Source organism: Rhinopithecus roxellana, chromosome 14 (genome assembly GCF_007565055.1).
Source record: "Rhinopithecus roxellana isolate Shanxi Qingling chromosome 14, ASM756505v1, whole genome shotgun sequence".
Lineage (NCBI taxonomy): Eukaryota > Metazoa > Chordata > Mammalia > Primates > Cercopithecidae > Rhinopithecus > Rhinopithecus roxellana.
Genome location: NC_044562.1, coordinates 24,855,115 through 24,874,347, shown reverse-complemented (window position 1 = coordinate 24,874,347; position 19,233 = coordinate 24,855,115). Strand labels below are relative to the sequence as shown.

At 40.1% G+C, this 19,233-nt stretch overlaps 1 protein-coding gene across 3 annotated transcripts in view; it reads right to left on the bottom strand.

The window, feature by feature from the left end:
• CUL3 (cullin 3) overlaps window positions 1-18,959 on the bottom strand; it is a 115,324-nt gene extending 96,365 nt beyond the window's left edge. For 2 of the 3 annotated variants that reach the window (XM_030916201.1, XM_030916200.1), the window contains exon 1: window positions 18,375-18,959. In XM_030916201.1, coding sequence (XP_030772061.1) covers window positions 18,375-18,440 — 66 coding nt within the window. In that variant the 5' untranslated portion in view covers window positions 18,441-18,959. The remainder of the gene's footprint in view (window positions 1-18,374) is intronic. The other variant, XM_030916202.1, reaches the window with a different exon arrangement.
• Between the last annotated feature and the right edge of the window lie 274 nt (window positions 18,960-19,233).

Sequence of the window (19,233 nt, the reverse complement as noted above, 5' to 3'; positions counted from 1 at the left end):
CACGCCTGTAATCCCAGCACTTTGGGAGGACGAGGTGGGCGGATCACGAGGTCAGGAGATCGAGACCATCCTGGCCAACACAGTGAAACCCTGTCTCTACTAAAAATACAAAAAAATTAGCCGGGTGTGGGGATGGGCGCCTGCAGTCCCAGCTACTCGGGAGGCGGAGGCAGAAGAATGGCGTGAACACAGGAGGTGGAGGTTGCAGTGAGCCGAGATCGCACCACTGCCCTCCAGCCTGGGCGACAGAGCAAGACTCTGTCTCAAAAATAAATAAATAAATAAATAAATAAATAAATAAATAAATCTCCTAGGCTCAAGCAATCCTTCTGCCTCGGCCCCCCAGCTGCTCCAATTACAGGTGTGAGCCACTGCACCTAGCCACAAGGCATTTTAAGTGCATACTTGCAACATTTGAGCTTACCCTGTTAGCAGTAAGAGGTGGCTATAAAATGTATTACAACAGTACAATATTTACTACAGTTAATTTTATGCAGTTACAGTTTAATACTGCATCTTTACACTTGTTTACATTTCTCTTGACTGCAAATGGCACCACATACAATCTGTAAGTGTGTGCCTAAGTTTTAATAAATTTTAGCTTTTTGTAATAGATTTGTGTATATTTTACGGTCGTAAATGATACACAGACTAGCATCTACATACATTGTATGCGTTCGTAACAGTTTTTTGTTGTTATTTTGAGGCTACACATTTCATCTGTATTTTCAAATCTCCATAAAGTTTTCCAATATATTCATTGGAAAAAACCCATGCAGTAGTAAGTGAATCCATGAGGTTCAAACTTTACTACTGTCTTAAAACTTTTACCTGGGCCGGGCGCGGTTCAAACCCATGTTTTTCAAGGGTCAACTTTACTACTGTCTTAAAACTTTCACCTGGGCCGGGCGCAGTAGCTTACACCTGTAATCCCAGCACCTTGGGAGGCAGAGGTGGGCGGATCATGAGGTCAGGAGTTCAAGATCATCCTGGCAAAGACGGTGAAATCCCATCTCCATTAAAAAATACAAAAAAAAATTAGCTGGGTGTGGTGATGGGGGCCTTGTAGTCCTCGCTACTTGGGAGGCTGAGGTAGGACAATGGTGTGAACCGGAGAGGTGGAGCTTGCAGTGAGCAGAGATCGCACCACCGCACTCCAGCCTGGGCAACAGAGTGAGACTCCGTCTCAAAAAAAAAAAAAAAAAACCAGAAACTTTCACACTTCATTGCAAAAGCCTTCCAAACACTATGAACTCCAACATCATGGAATCTACCTCCTTCAAAATCACAATCAAAATAAACAGAGGCATACCATGACCCTATTCAAAACCCTTCTATTGTAGCATAGTAGGCATAGATCTAGTTTAGGCTCACTTCTCCACACCTGTCTGACATGTATTTCCTAACAACACTACACCAATGGGAATTCTTATACAACTTGCTGTTTCTCACTATATTTCCATCACTGTCACAGCCCCTCCCCACTTATTTCAGTTCCCGTATCTTTTTTTTCCCCCTGCTTTTGGTCCTCCTTTGCTTTGCCTTTTCTTTATCTGATTCTTTACATATCTTCTGAACACAGCTCAGGTGTCATAACCGCCAGGAATCCTTCGCTGAACTCCTCAAGCAAAGTTAACAACTCTTCTCAGTATCTTCCATGATATTTTATAGTGTAAACTACACTTACCTAACTATACACTAAATAAACTGTAGTGTATTTTTGTTTATATGGGAATGTGGTGATAGTCTGTAACTACTAGTAACAGTTTGTAACCACCACTACACTCCCATATAGCTTAATTATCTGTTTATGCATCTTCTTCCAGTGGACTATGAGCTTCTTAAGTGATTATGCATTTTTCTTCAATGCCACATTGAAGGTTGTAAACAAATGTCTGTTGAATAAATACACTTTACTCATGTTATACCAATGTAATTTTGACAACACAAACATTTTACTTATAAGTCACAATGATACGGGAAAATGGTTGAATGTGTTTACCCTCAGCAATTAATCTAATTTTTAAATAATCAAGTATTTTTCTAACAGAAGTAGTGCACAAGTAACATACTTTTAAATTTTACATCAAGCAATATTTTCAGATTTTTCCCATTCACCTAACTAAAGGCCTTACTCAGAAGGCTGCTTAATTTTTAACTGGGAAAAAAATGGCAGACGAAATAGGCCCTTCAGAAGCGGATCAATAAGCTACATAATCTTTCCCTAAAACAAACAAGTCCAAAAACTACATATCAAATGAAATGGACTTCAAGTGCAGATTAATACATACACATGATGGGGTCTTGGCATCAAATACACGTCAACAGCCTTGGCAAAATAATGATGTTACTAATGAACTTTAATCTTTCCACTTGCCCATCCCTGACACAGAAGCAACACTAACTGCTACTGAAAAGTTTTTTAAATGACTAAATGTTCAACTCTCAACTCTCACCTCATCAGTATGTTAATAAAAACTTTAGGCTATACTTCATTCCAGGAACAACAAAATTTAAAGGCTCTAACTTTATGTATTAATGTGTTTTTTTAAAGAGTAGTAACATTCTTTCAAAGTAACATTCTAAATTATTTTAGCAGGGCTTTAATACCATTGATAAAACTGATCAAGTTGCAATAACTGCAAATACACTAAGGGATCTAGCAACCTATGCTTCAGCAAAACAATAAACTGCACACACATTTATCATCTATATATACAAACATATAATATTTGCTATCTAATTATTAGATGTATACAGGACCCTTCCCCAAGAAGGCCAAGTTACAAAATGATCAGCAAGCAAAGTAAATTCATTCAGCAGAAAAAGAAACAAAAACTTTTTTAAAGGAAAGATATAATTAAGGATTATTAAATGCATATAGTTTAGTGAGACTTCTAAAAACCAAGTCAATAATTTAATTTTTAAAAGTGATCTTTGCCTCCTTACCTCCCTCCAATCCAGGATTACAATTTCCTCATCAGTAAAGTATCAGTAACAAAAATAAGTCTGTAACGGTCTTTGTTTTCTTTAAAGCAAAATCTGTTCATTTACCTTACTTCTGATTTGTAACCTTCGAAATGCCTGAATTTGAAAGCATGTCAGTCTATTATATACTTACACATCTTGAAGGTTCTGTGATTACTGAGAGAAAACTACATCATGAGACAAATTAAAACTAAAATGAAAAGAAGTGAATTCTTAACATCTACTACATACAAAGGACAAGAAGTCTTTAGTCCTCTGTGAATAATTTTCTACAAGAAAAAATTTAGAACAGGGTGGGTGGGGGAAAGGGTGAGAATTTGAAATTCCAGGCAATTCAGAATGACACAGCTAGAAAAAAAAAATAAACAAGGGAAAATACTTGATCTTAATTTCAAGCTCCAGCCTCAAAAAAAAAAAAAAAAAAAAAAAGCTTTGGTACAAGTATCTGAGGAATGGGAATGGCAGTATTTTTTAAATCAGATAAGGAAGCTCCCTCCCAAACTATAAGCACCTCAGAGTAGATAAGGTCTCTCTTCCTTTATGTTAGTGTATCCCTTACAATGCACAGCACAATGTATAGATAATATTCAAAAAATATGATCTGAATACAGTCCATTTGCAGTTAACGATAAGGAGTCTTATCTGATGACCAACCAGTATACAATTACTTATGACATCTGCAATAATACCATTTATCCATCAGTTATTCCTTAAGCAACATCAACCATCAAAAACACAGCCAAAGATCCAAGCTTTGAGAAAAACAGACCAGTGGGACACATTCAAACAGACTTTGAACAAATTAACCTTTCAAAGCTCACTTTCCTCATTTGCTCCTGGCCAGAGAAATGTGAGACGGTGAGCTGTGGGGTAATTAAGAAAGTCTGCGAAAGCATCTGGCACACAGCACTTGCTCAATAAATATGTTGGTTTGTTTCTTCCCTGCCCATGCAGAAGAGACATATAGCCTTGATTAGTGACTTAAAACTGAATGTAAAAACTACTGATGTTTGGTTAACTGGTTTCTCTGGTTACAGTGGAGAACAGATGGGAGTGGAGGAGTGCTGCCAAAAAAAGAGCTGATGTCAAGGAAAAAGAAAAAAAAAAGATTATCAATTAGAAAAGCACAGCAGCATGGGACAATTCCATGAAATCACAACCTGATCAAAATTCAATTGGGCTCTAATATCATTAAATTACAGAACAGTAACATTCATAATGAGAAAGTTAAATCCTCAATAGAAGGTTCAATTATGATTTGCATTTCAGTCCTCAACATGAGTAGGCTATCCAAAACTCAATTTGAGAATCTGGGAAATTTGAAACAATTTTTTCAAAGACACAAGGTCAAGCTTCCAGATTAGCCTGTTTAAGTGCATTTAAGTCACAGAGCAATTGAGCTAAAAGTACTAACAACTCTTTCAACTATATCTGTGAATGACTTTCGCATATATGGAAAAAAAAAAGTATGTATAACATTTCAAAATGTGATGATGATCACAACAAGTAAGATACAATAATGTAAGCACTCTCATTGAGGTAAAAAGCTTGTCACTGTTCTATGATTGGTGCTATTTTTACCCATAAAAAAAGAGATGTTACAGGACTCCGTTAAACACATTTTATCCAAAAAACACAGCAGTCATCATAACTAGAATTCAGACATCATACTTACAGACCCTCTGTATTAAGAAAATGCGTGATTATATCTAAAATCAACACTATAAAATTTGTTGTATTTCCCAATATACTATGAAATCCAAAACACTACTATTTATACTATTTAACACTACTATTTATACATGGGTCACATGTATATAAAATTACTCTTTACACATTCTTCTATGACAATGTATAAAAACTCTATAAACTGTAAGACAATGACAAATTGACTGTACCTAAATCAATTACACATAACCCAAAGGGAAAGGAAAAAAACATACAAAATACTGAACTGCCATAGTTTGCCGTCTTTGAATGATTCTAACTGTAATCAAATAAGATATAACAGCAAAAGATCTATGACATAAAATTGTTACAAAAATCTGCTATAAGTCTGTTTAAAACTTTCCTGCAACTGTCAACTCACCAAAAAAATGCACACAAGAACACAGCTAACTTTCCCACTGCTTCACATTGGAACTTAACCATCATCACTGAAATATACCATTCGTAGTTTAAAGAAAAATATAAGACTAAAAAAGTAGCTAATTCTTGCAACATCACACAAAATATTTCAAAGGCCACAGGAAAACACTAGTAGTTGGTGCCTAGATTTATGTATAAACACAACTGTCTTTTACTGAAATTTCTGGAGCTAGAATGAGCCTAAGGTAATCCCAAGGTAAAACCTCCTCATTTTACAATGAAGAAACTGAGGCTACGGAGCTTATCCAAGATCACATGGCGCAACGAAGGAGTCCAAGGGTCCTAAGCTGAGTGTTCCTCCAGAGTACCATGTCAACTCAAATCATCAGAGTGCTCAATACTGAGAAACCGTTTTGTAATTAAATAGGCCAGTGTTAACACTGAGTTACTATGGCTACATGTTTGTTTCAGTCTGCTGAAGAGAAAGAGCTTTTAACCAGAAATCAAGCTTCTGGTCATGGTTCTTCCATAAATTCAAGTCAGGAGTGTATCCCTTGGTAAACCACTTTCTCTAGACCTCTGTTCCTCATCTGTGCAAGAAAGAACAGATTCTCTCAAAAGTCTCTGCCATGTTTTGAATGTCTGTGTCTCCTCCAAAATTCATGTTGAAATTTAATCGTCAATTTAGCAGTATTAAAAGGTACGGTAATTCAGGTGCAATAGCTCACGCCTGTAATCCTAGCACTTTTGGAAGCCAAAGTGCGTGGAATCGTTTGAGCCCAGTAGTTCCAGACTAGCCTGGGCAACATAGTGAAACCCTGTCTCTACAAAAAGAAAAAGAAAAAAATAGCTGCTGACCTGCACCTGTTGTCCCAGCTACCCAGAAGGCTGAGGTGAAAGAATCCATTAAGCCCTGGAGGGTGTGGCTACAGTGAGCCAAGATCAAGCCACTGCAATTCAGCCTGGGTGAGAGTCAGAAAAAAAAAAAAGGTAGGGTCTTCAGGAGGTGATTAACTCATAACGGTAGAACCCTTGTGAATGGGATTAGGTGGCCTTATAAAAGAGGCTGACAGAGCTTACTTTTTTGCCTTTCTACCTCTGCCATGTGCAGATACAGGATTCCTCCCCACCAAAGGATTCGGAGAGGAAACTGCATCAAGACGTTGGAAGCAGACAGCAGCCCTCATGAGACAGCAGAACCTGCAGCACCTTGACCTTGAACTTCCCAGCCTCCACAAGTGTGAGAAAATACATTTCTGTTCTTTATAAATTACTCAGTCTGCAGGATTTTGTTATAGCACCACAAAAAGATTACAGGAGTCACTTTCAGTGCTTAAAAATTAAAATACTAACGTAAATAAGAGCACACAAATTATTATTTGGCTAGTGAGAGCATTCATCAAAAAAGCATATTGCTTTCATGTCTCATTTGCATACACCAAAAGTAGCAAATTATTACTAGGGAATTTAATCCTTATATTTCCAATACATTTTACTGTTTAATCTATCACTTTAGTATACTCTTAGAGACAAAAAATTAAAAATCGAAGTATTTTAAACATTATTAACTTCAAGGAATCACTTTTTGCTAAGTATACACTTAGATTTCTATTAACCAATTTTTTTTTTTTTTGAGACAACCAATTTTTTTTAATGTGTGTAGTCAGCCTTACAATTTAGAGTAGCAAAGTGTTAACTCATAAATAGGTCAACTAGTAATAAGAAGCCTTTCTTACAGGTTATGCTTTTGACTGCTTTATTCAAGTCAATACACACTACGGTCCCCTTAAACAAGTTATATATTCAAATGTTACTGAACAATGCACATTTCCAAGGTTTTTCCTTTTATAAATGGTCCATTTACTTAAAGCCATTACTTAAGCTTACAAAGGAAGCTTACGAAGTCTCCTTCCAACACCTGGAACCTAAAGTTAGATTCTTTTTGTAGAGTAGTGCACTGTATAAGCTTCAGGGTCCCCAGATCTGCCCCTAGCTAATAATTAAAAAGGTAACCTCAGAATTAATTTTCTGTATAATGAAAACAACATGAACTTTTCAGTCAGACATACCTGGAATTTGAATCCCAACTCTGCCCTTCTCTAGCTGTACATGTAATATCATAAATATTTTACTAGTCCTCCCTGAGACCCAAATAGATTTAAAAACAAGAGTAACAACATCATACTTAAAATTGTTTTGGGGATTTCAGATAATTAGTTCAAAGTATCTAAAACAGCCTTCCACAAGTCAGACATCCAACAAGTTGTTACTAATCTTATAAGGCAACCTCTAGTGGAAATGGAAAGGAATTGGAGATGAAAAAGAAAAAGGAATTTTTCACCATTACTTTGGAGAGGACAGGGCAAACAGAAGAGGCTAAGAGTTTCTCAGTTAAGAGCTGTTCTAGGTAAGAATGACTTAAAAACACATATGTCAAAGAATTCCTCTTAGCGGTGATGGCTTGCTTTTATAAAAAAAAGTATTGCTAAGAAATCTTGTATTTTCTTAAAGTAGGTAAAAATTCCCCTTTGAAGTCGTTTTATTCATCTGCTCAGCAGTAACATTTCTCATTTAAAGAGTAAATCTGGGTCCATTCCTTTCTCAATGATTACAAGTACTAAATGGAGGTCAAATTAGGAAGTTTTGCTTAGTTACACTTCCAACTTTAAAACCGAATTTTAAAAAAACACAATACTGTCTAGTAGCAACAGACCTGGATTAGGAGTTAAGGCAACTACAGGATCAGTTCTCAATTTCCTATTAACCGTAATCAAATTGAGCAAATAGTATTCTCCTCATCTTTAAAAAAGATTCATTAATAACTAGTGATTTTAAAGCAATGGTTAACAGAATTTCTTAAAATGAAATCTTTTACAGAACCCCACATACAAATGGTAACACAGGAGCTGCTCTTAAGGACCACAGAGGGAGATTTGGAAGATTTCTTTACCACTTCCTAGGCCTCCTGGGTCCTAGACACCCTCCAGGCTCCCTGTAAACGTTTGAAAATAACTGCCCTACACGAAACAGAATTATAGTTGAAAATTTTGATTTTATCATTGGGAAATTCTTTTATATGTCTTAGTGATATCACTATTAGAAAGCATTTTCTGATATGATTTCATTTAATCCTCACAATTTGTGAAAGACCACTGTAAGTTCTCATCTTAACGAGGAGGAAACAAACTTAAAGAGTCTGTTAGTTCCTTTATTCAACATTGTGTACTATATGCTGGGTGCATACTGCCGTACTGATCAAAGTCATAAAAAAGACTGAGGCCTCAAGAAAATTATGCTCTAAAAAAGGAAACACAGACTCCTCTCTCAAGAATCTTGGCTGTGAAAGGAGGTAGTTACTACAATGCAGAAGACAGGGAAAAGACATCTTCCTTCACTGAGACCAGAGGGAAGGAGTTGAGAATGAATAAAGATGCAGATTAAATAACATAATTGAAAGGGAAGAATGCTGAAAGAACTTTGAACTTTCACCTAATTACATTCCTTTTCACAGTGATGTAGTAGTTAGGTTTCTTGAGCAGTAAGAGAATTCTCAATAGAGAGCTTAAGGACAACGATTAAAGTTTGGAATAGCTCAGGCAAGAAAGGGGAGAGGAAGTTGACCGGGGACACAGAAGAAACTGCTCAGAGGCAATGAGAGTCCAGCTAAATTAGAGACCACTATCTTGCAATTTTTCCAGGAGCAGCTAGAAAATAAGTTCAGTGGGGACAAACAGGTGGAAAGATCCAAGATACTTTCTGCTGCTATTTCTGGCCTTGTTTTGGGGAGGTAGTAAGAAAGGGGCAACTGGTAACATAGGTGGAAGTGAAAGCACCATGGCTTGGGAGAATGAAAGGGTCTTCCTGAGATCAAAGGGCACATTAATGCGAGAAGGAACCAAGCAACAAGATAGAATAATTAAATAATAATAGCTTGAATTTATTTATAATGCTCAGTATGTGCCAAGCACTATTCTAAAGAGCTTTTTATGTATTAACTCTATCTTTAAAACAATTTTATGAGGTAGGTATCATTTTTTCCTTTTTACAAAAAAGAGAAACAGACACTAAGTGATTTGCTCAAAGTCCTACATCTAACAAACAGAAGAGCTAGGATAGAATGCAATACTGGAGTTGGAAGATTTTTAAAGCAGTAGGATGACAAGCTCTAAGACAGCGTGAAGATCCCTGCAATACAAGCCTGTCTGATTGCCACTGTAGATCCAGTACCTGACCCACAGCAGCAACACACAATAAATGTATTTTAAATTGAATAAATAAATGACTTCCACAGGCAATGAACAAAATTAAGATAGAGGCCAGACATATCTGTGAGGAATATATTAACATAGTATCCGTGAGGAAGGTATTAAACTCCTCAATGACTGAGGAAGCATGAGTTCAGGAAGTCAGATGGTCACAGGGAGAGAGCAGCAGAGTAATTCTCAAGCCAAAAAAGATGATTCAAGGACTATAAGAAAAATAAAAGCCTCAATTCAAAAAGATAAACCTGCATCCTCAGGGCAAAGCCATGTTTCAGGTGGAAATAAATCAAGAGAATTTTAGGAATAGGCTGAAGATACAGGGAAATTAATCTGCAAGAGAAATAGGGGACCAGAGTGTACAATTTAACAGTGTGACAGAAAGGGATGAGATGTGAAGGGATGGAGTCATGGTGGAGGAAGTGAAATGTAGAGCACAGCTAGTAAACAGAAAGACTGGACCACAGACCAAGCCTTCAGACTCCCAATTCAGGGTCACTGACAATTGCAACTCATTTTTCCAGGAGACTAGGCTGACTACCCTGCTACATACAGAAAGTGCCACAAGATCTTTAATGACACACTACTACACCTTAAGACTTCACTTAGAGCTAAAAAATTTCAAACATTTCAGAGCACCATTTGCACTGACTTACTGAATTTATCAATTACTATGGTTTGGCTTAGAGGACTAGTTTCTCATTTAATCAATCATTCACTAACCACCCATACTATGCTAAATGCTGTGTGGGTACAAAAGGGTGTCTAGTATAAGATTTGGACAGGGACCACAACCTAGTTCAGGGGTGGGGGAAAAAAAGGGGGGGAGGGGGAGGAGAAGGAGGAGAAAGGGAGGAAAGGAAGGAAAAAAGAAAAACTAGATGTGTTTTTAGATGAACATTTAACGTACATATTATAGAACATGCAAACCAAATGAGTGTTTACTCCTTCAATAAAGTTACGAGAGGTTACACACTTATTCCAAGGATTATGTGTGAATCATATAGGAACTTCTGTTTTTGAAGCCACCCCTCAAGAGCCAACAGGATTCTTTAAGTGTCCCAGTGGTACTAAACCCATATCCTTTGAGAATGCTTTCTTAGCACGATTCACAAACTGACTCTGCAGGCTTTTCAAAACTTAAGTTCTAGAAGTTGTACAATAATATGCCAGGACTGCTCAAATAAGTGTATGGCATTCAATGTAACTGCTTGCAAAAATAACATCCAATTTTTAATACTGGCCTAATCACAACTAAATATTGGTATAACAATAGTTAACTATGTGCTAAGTTCTATTTTAAAGCTTTATTTACCACACAACAAACCTGTAAGGTGGGTCTTATTAGCAGTCTCATTTTACACAGGGGAAAACTGACACTACAAGAAGTTAAGTAACTTGTTAAAGGTTATGCAGCTAGAGGCTGGCGCGGTGGCTCACGCCTGTAATCCCAGCACTGTGGGAGGCAGAGGCAGACAGATCACGAGGTCAGGAGATCAAGACCATCCTGGCTAACACGGTGAAACCCTGTCTCTACTAAAAATACAAAAAATTAGCCGGGCGTGGTGGCAGATACCTGTAGTCCCAGTTACTCAAGAGGTTGAGGCAGGAGAATGGCGTGAACCTGGGAGGCGGAGGTTGCAGTGAGCCGAGATTGCGCCACTGTGCTCCAGCCTGGGTGACAGGGCAAGACTGTCTCCAAAAAAAAAAAAGGTGATGCAGCTAGAAAGACATGGAGCTGGTATTCAAGTCCACACTCTTAACTACTATGCTTTCAGTCTCTTTACTTTTTAGTCACAACCCTGTATTCATATGTTGAATACTCCAGTGCAAAAGTACATGAAAATTCTCTAGACTATTCACAGTTTTGTTCTCCTAAGTAGTCAAAGAAATGCAAATTAAAGCATTAAAGTACTATTTTTTCACCTATAAAATTAAACATACATTATGTTGGGTAAGACACTGCTACACAGAAGTTAAACTGATACAACCTTGGGAAATACAATTAATTCTTAAGAGTGCTCACTTCAGAGTCAGATTGCTTGGGTCAGAATCCTAGTTCTGCCACTTGGAAGAATATCTTAAGCAAATTAGTTAGCCTTGCAAAGCCTCATCTGTAGAACACATAATAGTAGTATTCTATAGAGTTGCTCAAATGAGTAAGTTTAGACATGCAGAGTACATGATAAGCATTTAGAAAGTGTTAGCTATTATTATTACCTTTATGGAGGTCAATTAGGTAATGTATTTCAGTTATGTTCAGCTCACTAATTCCATAATCAGAGATGGGCTCAAATATTTATGTGTCTAAATAGTCACAGTTGCAATCTTCTTTAATAGAAAAAATATGGACTCCCTGGAATCAACCAAAATATTTGGCAATAGGGAAACAGCTAAGCAAACTGAAGTAAAGTATGACAGTCATGAAAAACTATGTTTTCAAAAATTACAGTAAGAAATTTTTTAACAGCAGCATATACAATGATTATCTTAATTTTACTGTGTGTTCAGCCAAGAGTATGAAATCAAAATTCCAAAAACACATGAAAATGTTAATGTTGTTTCCAAGGGCTAGGATTACAGGTGATTTTTTTTATTTCCCTATTTATATATTTAGGTAATTATCAATTTTTCTACCAGGAATATACATCATTGTTATAAATAGAAAGGTTGCTAAAATAAATTTATTGCTTTAACAGACTATGGTTGAATAGTTTTCACAAAACAGTGATAGACTAATAACTAATTGTAATTCATGTGTTAACTCAGTGATTTGTTCTTACTAGTAATACCTTCACATTTTGTTGACCTTACAATGGGCTAACAAGAAGTACTTTTTTAAAAAGTTGCATTATTTAAAACTACAAATTGTCTAGTAACTTTTATATAAACCTAACAAAACTACTTAAGAGCATCCATGTACTCTGGAATGAAAATAACAAAAAATTACCTCTGAAGTCTCCCAATGTATAACAACGAAAAGGCATACCACTTTTTCTAGCCTTAATCATGTAATCTTCCTGAACTGGACAAATGCTTCATTCCTTAACTTCAACGAATGAATGATGTACAAACAAACGAAGCATTCTCTAATTTGTCTGAATCAAGTTTGTGATTTATGTATTACTTAAAAAGCCAAATTTTTACATTATATTTCATATTAGTGTCTTATTCAATATTGGAACTAATAATTTTCCAGGTTCCTCTGAATTGCTATCTAGAAAGACAAGGCAAAATAAATACTTTGTTAGTAACAACTGTATGTTTTTATTTTTCTAACTTCTAAAGTCAGAGGGGTACTAACAGTTATGACAATACTGGCTGTCCCAAAACTATAAACAGTATCAGTTTAAGTGTAACACTTTAATGAATCTGTTTTACCTTGTTTCATAACATGAAAAATGAAAAACGAATTTATAATGAATTCTCTACTCTGTGTGATCTGCAAGACTACCATCCAGCCTTCCTCTATGTACCAGTCCAGGTAGTACTACGCAACAACTACCTTCCCTAAGAAAGAGAAATCTACTATGAAGATAGAAGCTGTTCCCTCAAATCTAGCAAACATTTCTGTAGCTCGAAGAAAAAAAAAAAAAAGATTAACTGTACCCATCTGTCCTTAGACTCTTTCCTGTTAAGTATACTACAAATGAACATAAAACTCTTTCCCTAATGTGAGTCTCTCTGTATGTTCCAGCCAATAATCACTTCCAAACAGCTGCTGTCCATGCTACACAGGTGGAGTTCATCTAGCATTAGGGAGTGGGCATTTCATCATAACACTCTTTCTCATGGTGAGTTAGCAAGCTTTTTATAAACTAACTGAAGCTACTTCCACGACCCCAAGGTAGAGATCTTAAGAGCCTGATTACATTCTGGAGACACTCATCTTCATAACAGTTTCCCAAACTCTGAAGGCTAGGCCAAGAAAGGCTTCATTACTGTTTGACAAGAGGAGAGGGCAGCATTTTCATTCAAATGTAACCCCTCCAATTCTAATCAAGCTCATCAAACCCATGTGGACAAAACCCCATACAGTAAAAATGGTAAGAAATCACTTTTCAAAGATAAAGATAATAAAAGATTTACCTGACAGCAACTAATCCTACATGGTGGAACAAAGCCCAGGAGTAAAAAGAGACTCCCTAGGGCAGAATTATTTGATCCAGACCCACATTATTTCCAGGAGTTTCACAATTACGGCCTCCTTTCTTTAAAAAGTTTTGTGGTCCTTGTTGTTCCTTTGCATACAAATAAAAGTTTAAACATTATGAAAAAGATGTGAAATGATACACTTTGTGCAAGAAAGCTCATAAACTGGAATAAACTTTTCCTTTGTCAACAGCTTACAAAAACAGAAACTTCCTTTATTGTCTTCCATCTTAAAAAGAATTTCTAGGAAAAGGTCTACTTAAAAATGCAAATTGTGCATTAAACTGTGTATTATAACTTATACAGACAATGATGAAGGTATACTTAAAATATGCACTAAGGCTGCGTGCGGTGGCCCACACCTATAATCCCAGCACTTTGGGAAACAGAGGTGGGCGGATCACCTGAGATCAGGAGTTCAAGACCAGCCTGGCCAACATGGCGAAACCTCATCACTACTTAAAATACAAAAATTAGCCAGATGTGGTGGCGCAAACCTGTAGTCCCAGCTACTCGGGAGGCTGAGACGCAAGAATCGGTTGAACCCAGGAGGTGGAGGCTGCAGTGAGCCGAGATCATGCCACTGCACTCTAGCCTGAAAAAAAAAAATGCACTCGAAACACTAAAAAGAATCTGATATTATTGATGGAAATTTATCTGGAGTAGTATCTATAAAATATCCAGTAAGTTCAATTACCACTCTATTGGGAATGAAAACAAAACAATCTCAAAACATAATTCTATACTTTTCCACGAGTTAATTTCGTAAAACAATCTGAGAAGAGTGCTTGAGACTTTTTATTTTTATTTTTTTTAAAACAGAGTCTTGCTCTGTGGCCCAGGCTGGGGAATGAAAGAAATGGGGGGGTAGATTTTGATCAAAGGGTACATGTTGTAAGATGAATAAATCGTGGAGATTAAATGTGCAGCACAGTAAGAATAGTTAATACTACTATATTATATACTTTAAATTTGCTAAGGAAGTAGATCTTAATTGTTCTCATCACACAGACAAAAAAAAACCAGAACTATTGGCCAGGCGCGGTAGCTCACACCTGTAATCCCAGTACTTTGAGAAGCCAAGGCGGGCGGATCAGGAGGTCAGGAGTTAAGACCAGCCTGACCAAAATGGTGAAACTCTGTCTCTACTAAAAATACAAAAACTAGCCAGGTGTGGTGGCGCATGCTTGTAATCCCAGCTACTCGGGAGGCTGAGGCAGAAGAATCGCTCGAACCCAGGAGGCAGAGGTTGCAGTGAGCTGAAATCGTGCCGCTGCACCTCAGCCTGACCTACAGAGCGAGTCTCCACCTCAAAAAAAAAAAAAAAAAAAAAGGTGATTTTGCGTTAGCTTGATGGTAGTAATCATGTCAGAATGTATACATATATCAACACATCATGTTGTCTACCTTAAACACAATTTTTCTTTTTTTTTTATGAGACAGAGTCTCACTCTGTTGTCCAGGCTGGAGTACAACGGCATGATCTCGGCTCACTGCAACCTCTGCCTCCCAGGTTCAAATGATTCTTATGCCTTTGCCTCCCGAGTAGCTGGAATTATAGGTGTGTTATCACCACACCTGGCAAATTTTTTTATTTTTAGTAGAGACAGGGGTTTGCATGTTGGCAAGGCTGGTCTCCACCTCTTAACCTCAGGTGATCCGCCCGGCTTGCCTCTCCCAAAATGCTAGGATTACAGGTGTGAAGGTGTGAACCACCTTCTCCAGCCGAGTGCTTGAGACTTTTGGTGAAACTATGGTTTCCCTTAAATTATAGTAACTATATATCCAAACAACAGATGTAAAATACAGTAATTTTAAAATATGTACATATGTGGATCCATAAACAATTAAGGATGTACATATGTATAACCATAAACAATTTTTTTTTTGAGACAGTTTCGCTTTTGTTGCCTAGGCTGGAGTGCAATGGCGCGATCTCAGCTCACTGCAACCTTGGCCTCACAGGTTTAAGCGATTTTCCAGCCTCAGCCTCCCAAGTAGCTGGGATTACTAGGCATCCACCACCACGCCCCACTAATTTTTTTGTATTTTAAGTCGAGATGGGATTTCATCATGTCAGCCAGGCTGGTCTCAAGCTCCTGACCTCAGGTGATCCACCTGCCTCCGCCTCCCAAAGTGCTGGGATCACAGGCGTGAGCCACTGCACCCAGCCATATCTTTTCCTTATGGCATACTATGCATTAACTACTTTTGACTAGCAACTCATGCAATCTGTAGTTATGTACAAGACTGCTAATCTGGAAGACAGGAATTCTGAAGGTCCATAAGCACACGGTTAACAAGATAAAACTATGAAATACCCTACCACTAAGATACATATATATTTGTAACAAAGGGTCATAAACTATAATAGTTCTTTTCAATGGGAACTACTTATGAATGTTATTAATATTTATTAAACAGTAATGAAAAATTCTTTCAGAAATCAGCAGTTATTTACTACTAAATATCAAAACTAGTCACTTCATGTAAGGTTTTCAGAAAAACCTGAAAAAGTCATAGACAGAATGGGTCCAAATTAGCTCATAATCATAACGAAGCTTAAAAAAAAAAAATTAAGTTCCAGTATTATGTGGTAACGCATCACACAACGTTATTATACTGGTCAGCTAAAGGAACAATGAAATTCTCTCCCACCTCTTCTCCCCAACAATATTAGCTCCAGAAGGCAGGGATCTCGGTCTTTCTAGTTATCCTGACAGACCCCCAGAACAGTGCCTGGCACATAATATTCAATATTTACCGAACAAATTAAATGATGGCAAAACAGGCAAGAGCAAGGAAACCTGAAGTGGTCAAAGACTTTGATTACACATAGATGAACGTACAAATGGTCAATCAGAATGCCACTAACTTGAGTGAGTTGATGTCAAATTTGAGTTCCTCCACATTTTAGCAAAAAATCTTACTCAGAACGTTTGAGACTTCAAGAATTGAGTAGTGTAAGGCCGCAAACACTCCCAGAAAATCTGTCGTGTAGGCCGGGCGCGGTGGCTCACGCCTGTAATCCCAGCACTTTGGGAGGCCGAAGTGGGTGGATCACCTGAGGTCGGGAGTTCGAGACCAGCCTGACCAACAGGGAGAAACCTCGTCTCTACTAAAAATACGAAATTAGCCGGGTGTGGTGGCGCATGCCTGTAATCCCAGCTACTCAGGAGGCTGAGGCAGGAGAACCGCTTTAATCCACGAGGCGGAGGTTGCCGGGAGCTGAGATCGCGCCATTGCACTCCAGCCTGGGCAACAAGAGCGAAACTGTCTCAAAAAAAAAAAAGGAAAAAGAAGAAGAAAAAGAAAAAGAAAATCTGTTGTATAAAACTATTAACTTCATAAAATTCTAAGTAATTCTAAACTCTAAAGTGGTCAGAATTTAGTAGGAAAATTAATATTAATCACAAATTCATAACCCAGCTCTGTGCCCAATTATAAGGGAAAACATACTACTAAGCTTCATTAGTACTCGCTTGTCAACATTTCTCACGTTTACTTAGAAAAAAGTTTGAAACATTTCAAAAATCTTTAATTATCAAAACAATTCTCCTAAATACATCGTACCCATTTACACAAAGCAGAGGGTTCCGCACACTGATTTTAGTATTCATGTTCTTGCAATTTCAGAATTCTGCATGAGCTGTATCCCTCTAAATTTGAGGAATTCAGAGAGGTCCTCATGTTCTCTGAGACTAAATAAATTACTTGACTCAACTGGGGCAATCATATTAATATGTCTTTTCTCACGCAACTGCACTCCAGGAAAAGCACTCTTTAAAAAGTGACAACAAACCTCCCTCTTTCGCCTGCACATCATACGAAGTATTTATGAATCTAAGAAGGGAAGACCAAGATCTTTCTCTAATTTTGCTTTTTAAAATCTTCTGTCCGATTGCTAGTTCGTCTGTCTTGACGTACGCCTTTTATTGTAGCGACACAGGCAAGTATGTCCAGTTTGTTAACAACAATACATTTTAATTGCTTGCCATAGAGTGGACGAACCAGATATGACACTCAAAGTTATACCCTGTATACTAACCACCACAAGGGTACGACTCAACGTAATGCCAAAAAAGAAAAGGTTTCTGAGCAGAACACGTTTGCTGTCACTGAAAGTGACGAAAGAAAGCAACTCTGCACGGCGACTACACTCATTCTTTGGGCTCCCAAGGCTGAGAAACGGAGAACCAATTGTCCGGTTTGCTCTCTGTTGCTTCCTCCCACCCGGCCTTCCTCCGAGCGGCGAGGCGATCCTGCACAACAGTTTGTAAAGTGCTTAGGAGGCTTGTAGGATGAAAGACGCTATAAATACGCCCAATGTTACTAGTTTATGACCACTGAGCATTCCGTGGAACCACTGTCACTGCTTTGGGGGCAGGCTGGTGGCACAGCCCTGCCTGGGGAGGGGGGCAGAGTGAGAGGGCAGCCCCTTCATCACCCTACAAGCCAGACTGGGTGATTTTTGGAAGTGTAACGAAACCCCACGTGAAAAGTTCCACACACGCCCCACACAGGGAGGACTTCGCCGCTGCTAACAGCTCCGGAGCCTGGGCCTAAAACCCCGGCAACGTGGGGAGGCGTGGGGCGGCCGAGGGGCCCCGGCCGCAGCCGATGCCCGTCGAGCGGCTGAAGGAGCAACTCTCGGACGGGGGCGCGGGGCCAGGCCCGGACTCCCGGCGCGGGGAACGGCCCGGGAGGGCGGCCGCGCCGGGGCCCCGCGCCGCCCGGTTGCCGGGAAGGCTCGCGCCCCGCGGCCGGCGAGCGTGGGGGAGGGGAGGCCGGGCCTGCGGCCTGTTGGGGGACTTCAGCCCGGGCCTCGCGTGCGGCTCTCGGCCCGGCCCCCGGCCCCGGGGTCCCGGACGCCGAGGAGAGACTCACCGGAAAGGCCCGGATCCGCATCTTGGTGTCCTTCCGGCTGCCCGTGCCTTTGCTCAGATTCGACATGGTGCTCGTCCCCTCCCCGGCGGCGGCTTCAGGTCGCGCTCCGCGACGCCGGTGTCACATTTAAGGCGGGCAGGCAGGCGAGGGGCGACGCTGGGGGCGGCGCGGCCCCCGGGCAGGGCTGGGGGAGCTGGCCGGCCCCTGGGCAGCCGCGGCGGGGGCGGCGGCGGCGGCTCGGGCTCCGGCTGCTCCGACGCGGCTAGGGGGCTGCGCTGGCGCGGTGGCTCCGCAGGGTCCCCCTCACGCCCGGCTCTGCTCCCTTTATCGCGCTCCTCCGCGATGGCGGCGGCGGCGGCGACGGACAAACATCTCACTGCGCAGGCCGAACGTCGTCCTCCTCCTCCTCCTTCTCCTCCTCCGCCTGAGCGAGACGAGATCCGGCCCAGAGGGTGGAGGGGGGAGGAGGGAGGGAGGAGAGCCGGAGAGTGAGAGATGCCGGGGGAGGGAGGTGGGAGGACGGGAGGGGGAGCCCGGCGGCCGCGGCGGGGACGCTCAGATCTCGCGAGAAGAGAGCGAGCGCGCTGCCCCTGGTGGGGCGGGGCGAAGCCCGGGAGCGGGAGGGCGCCACCGGAGGGGAGGAGGGGAACAGGGAATTGAGGGAAGTGGGAGGGACCGGCGGGGCGGGGAGCGGAAAGGGGGCGCGGCTGAGGGCGGGAGGATTAAGCTGCCTTTTTGAAAGAGGAGCGCCAGGTCCCGGATTCTGGGCGGCGGTGGTTGCTGATTGGTGGAACTCGAAGCGGCGGTTGGGCGGGTCCTGGTCACGTGGAGGGGGGAGTGGGCGGGGGAAGTTCGGAGA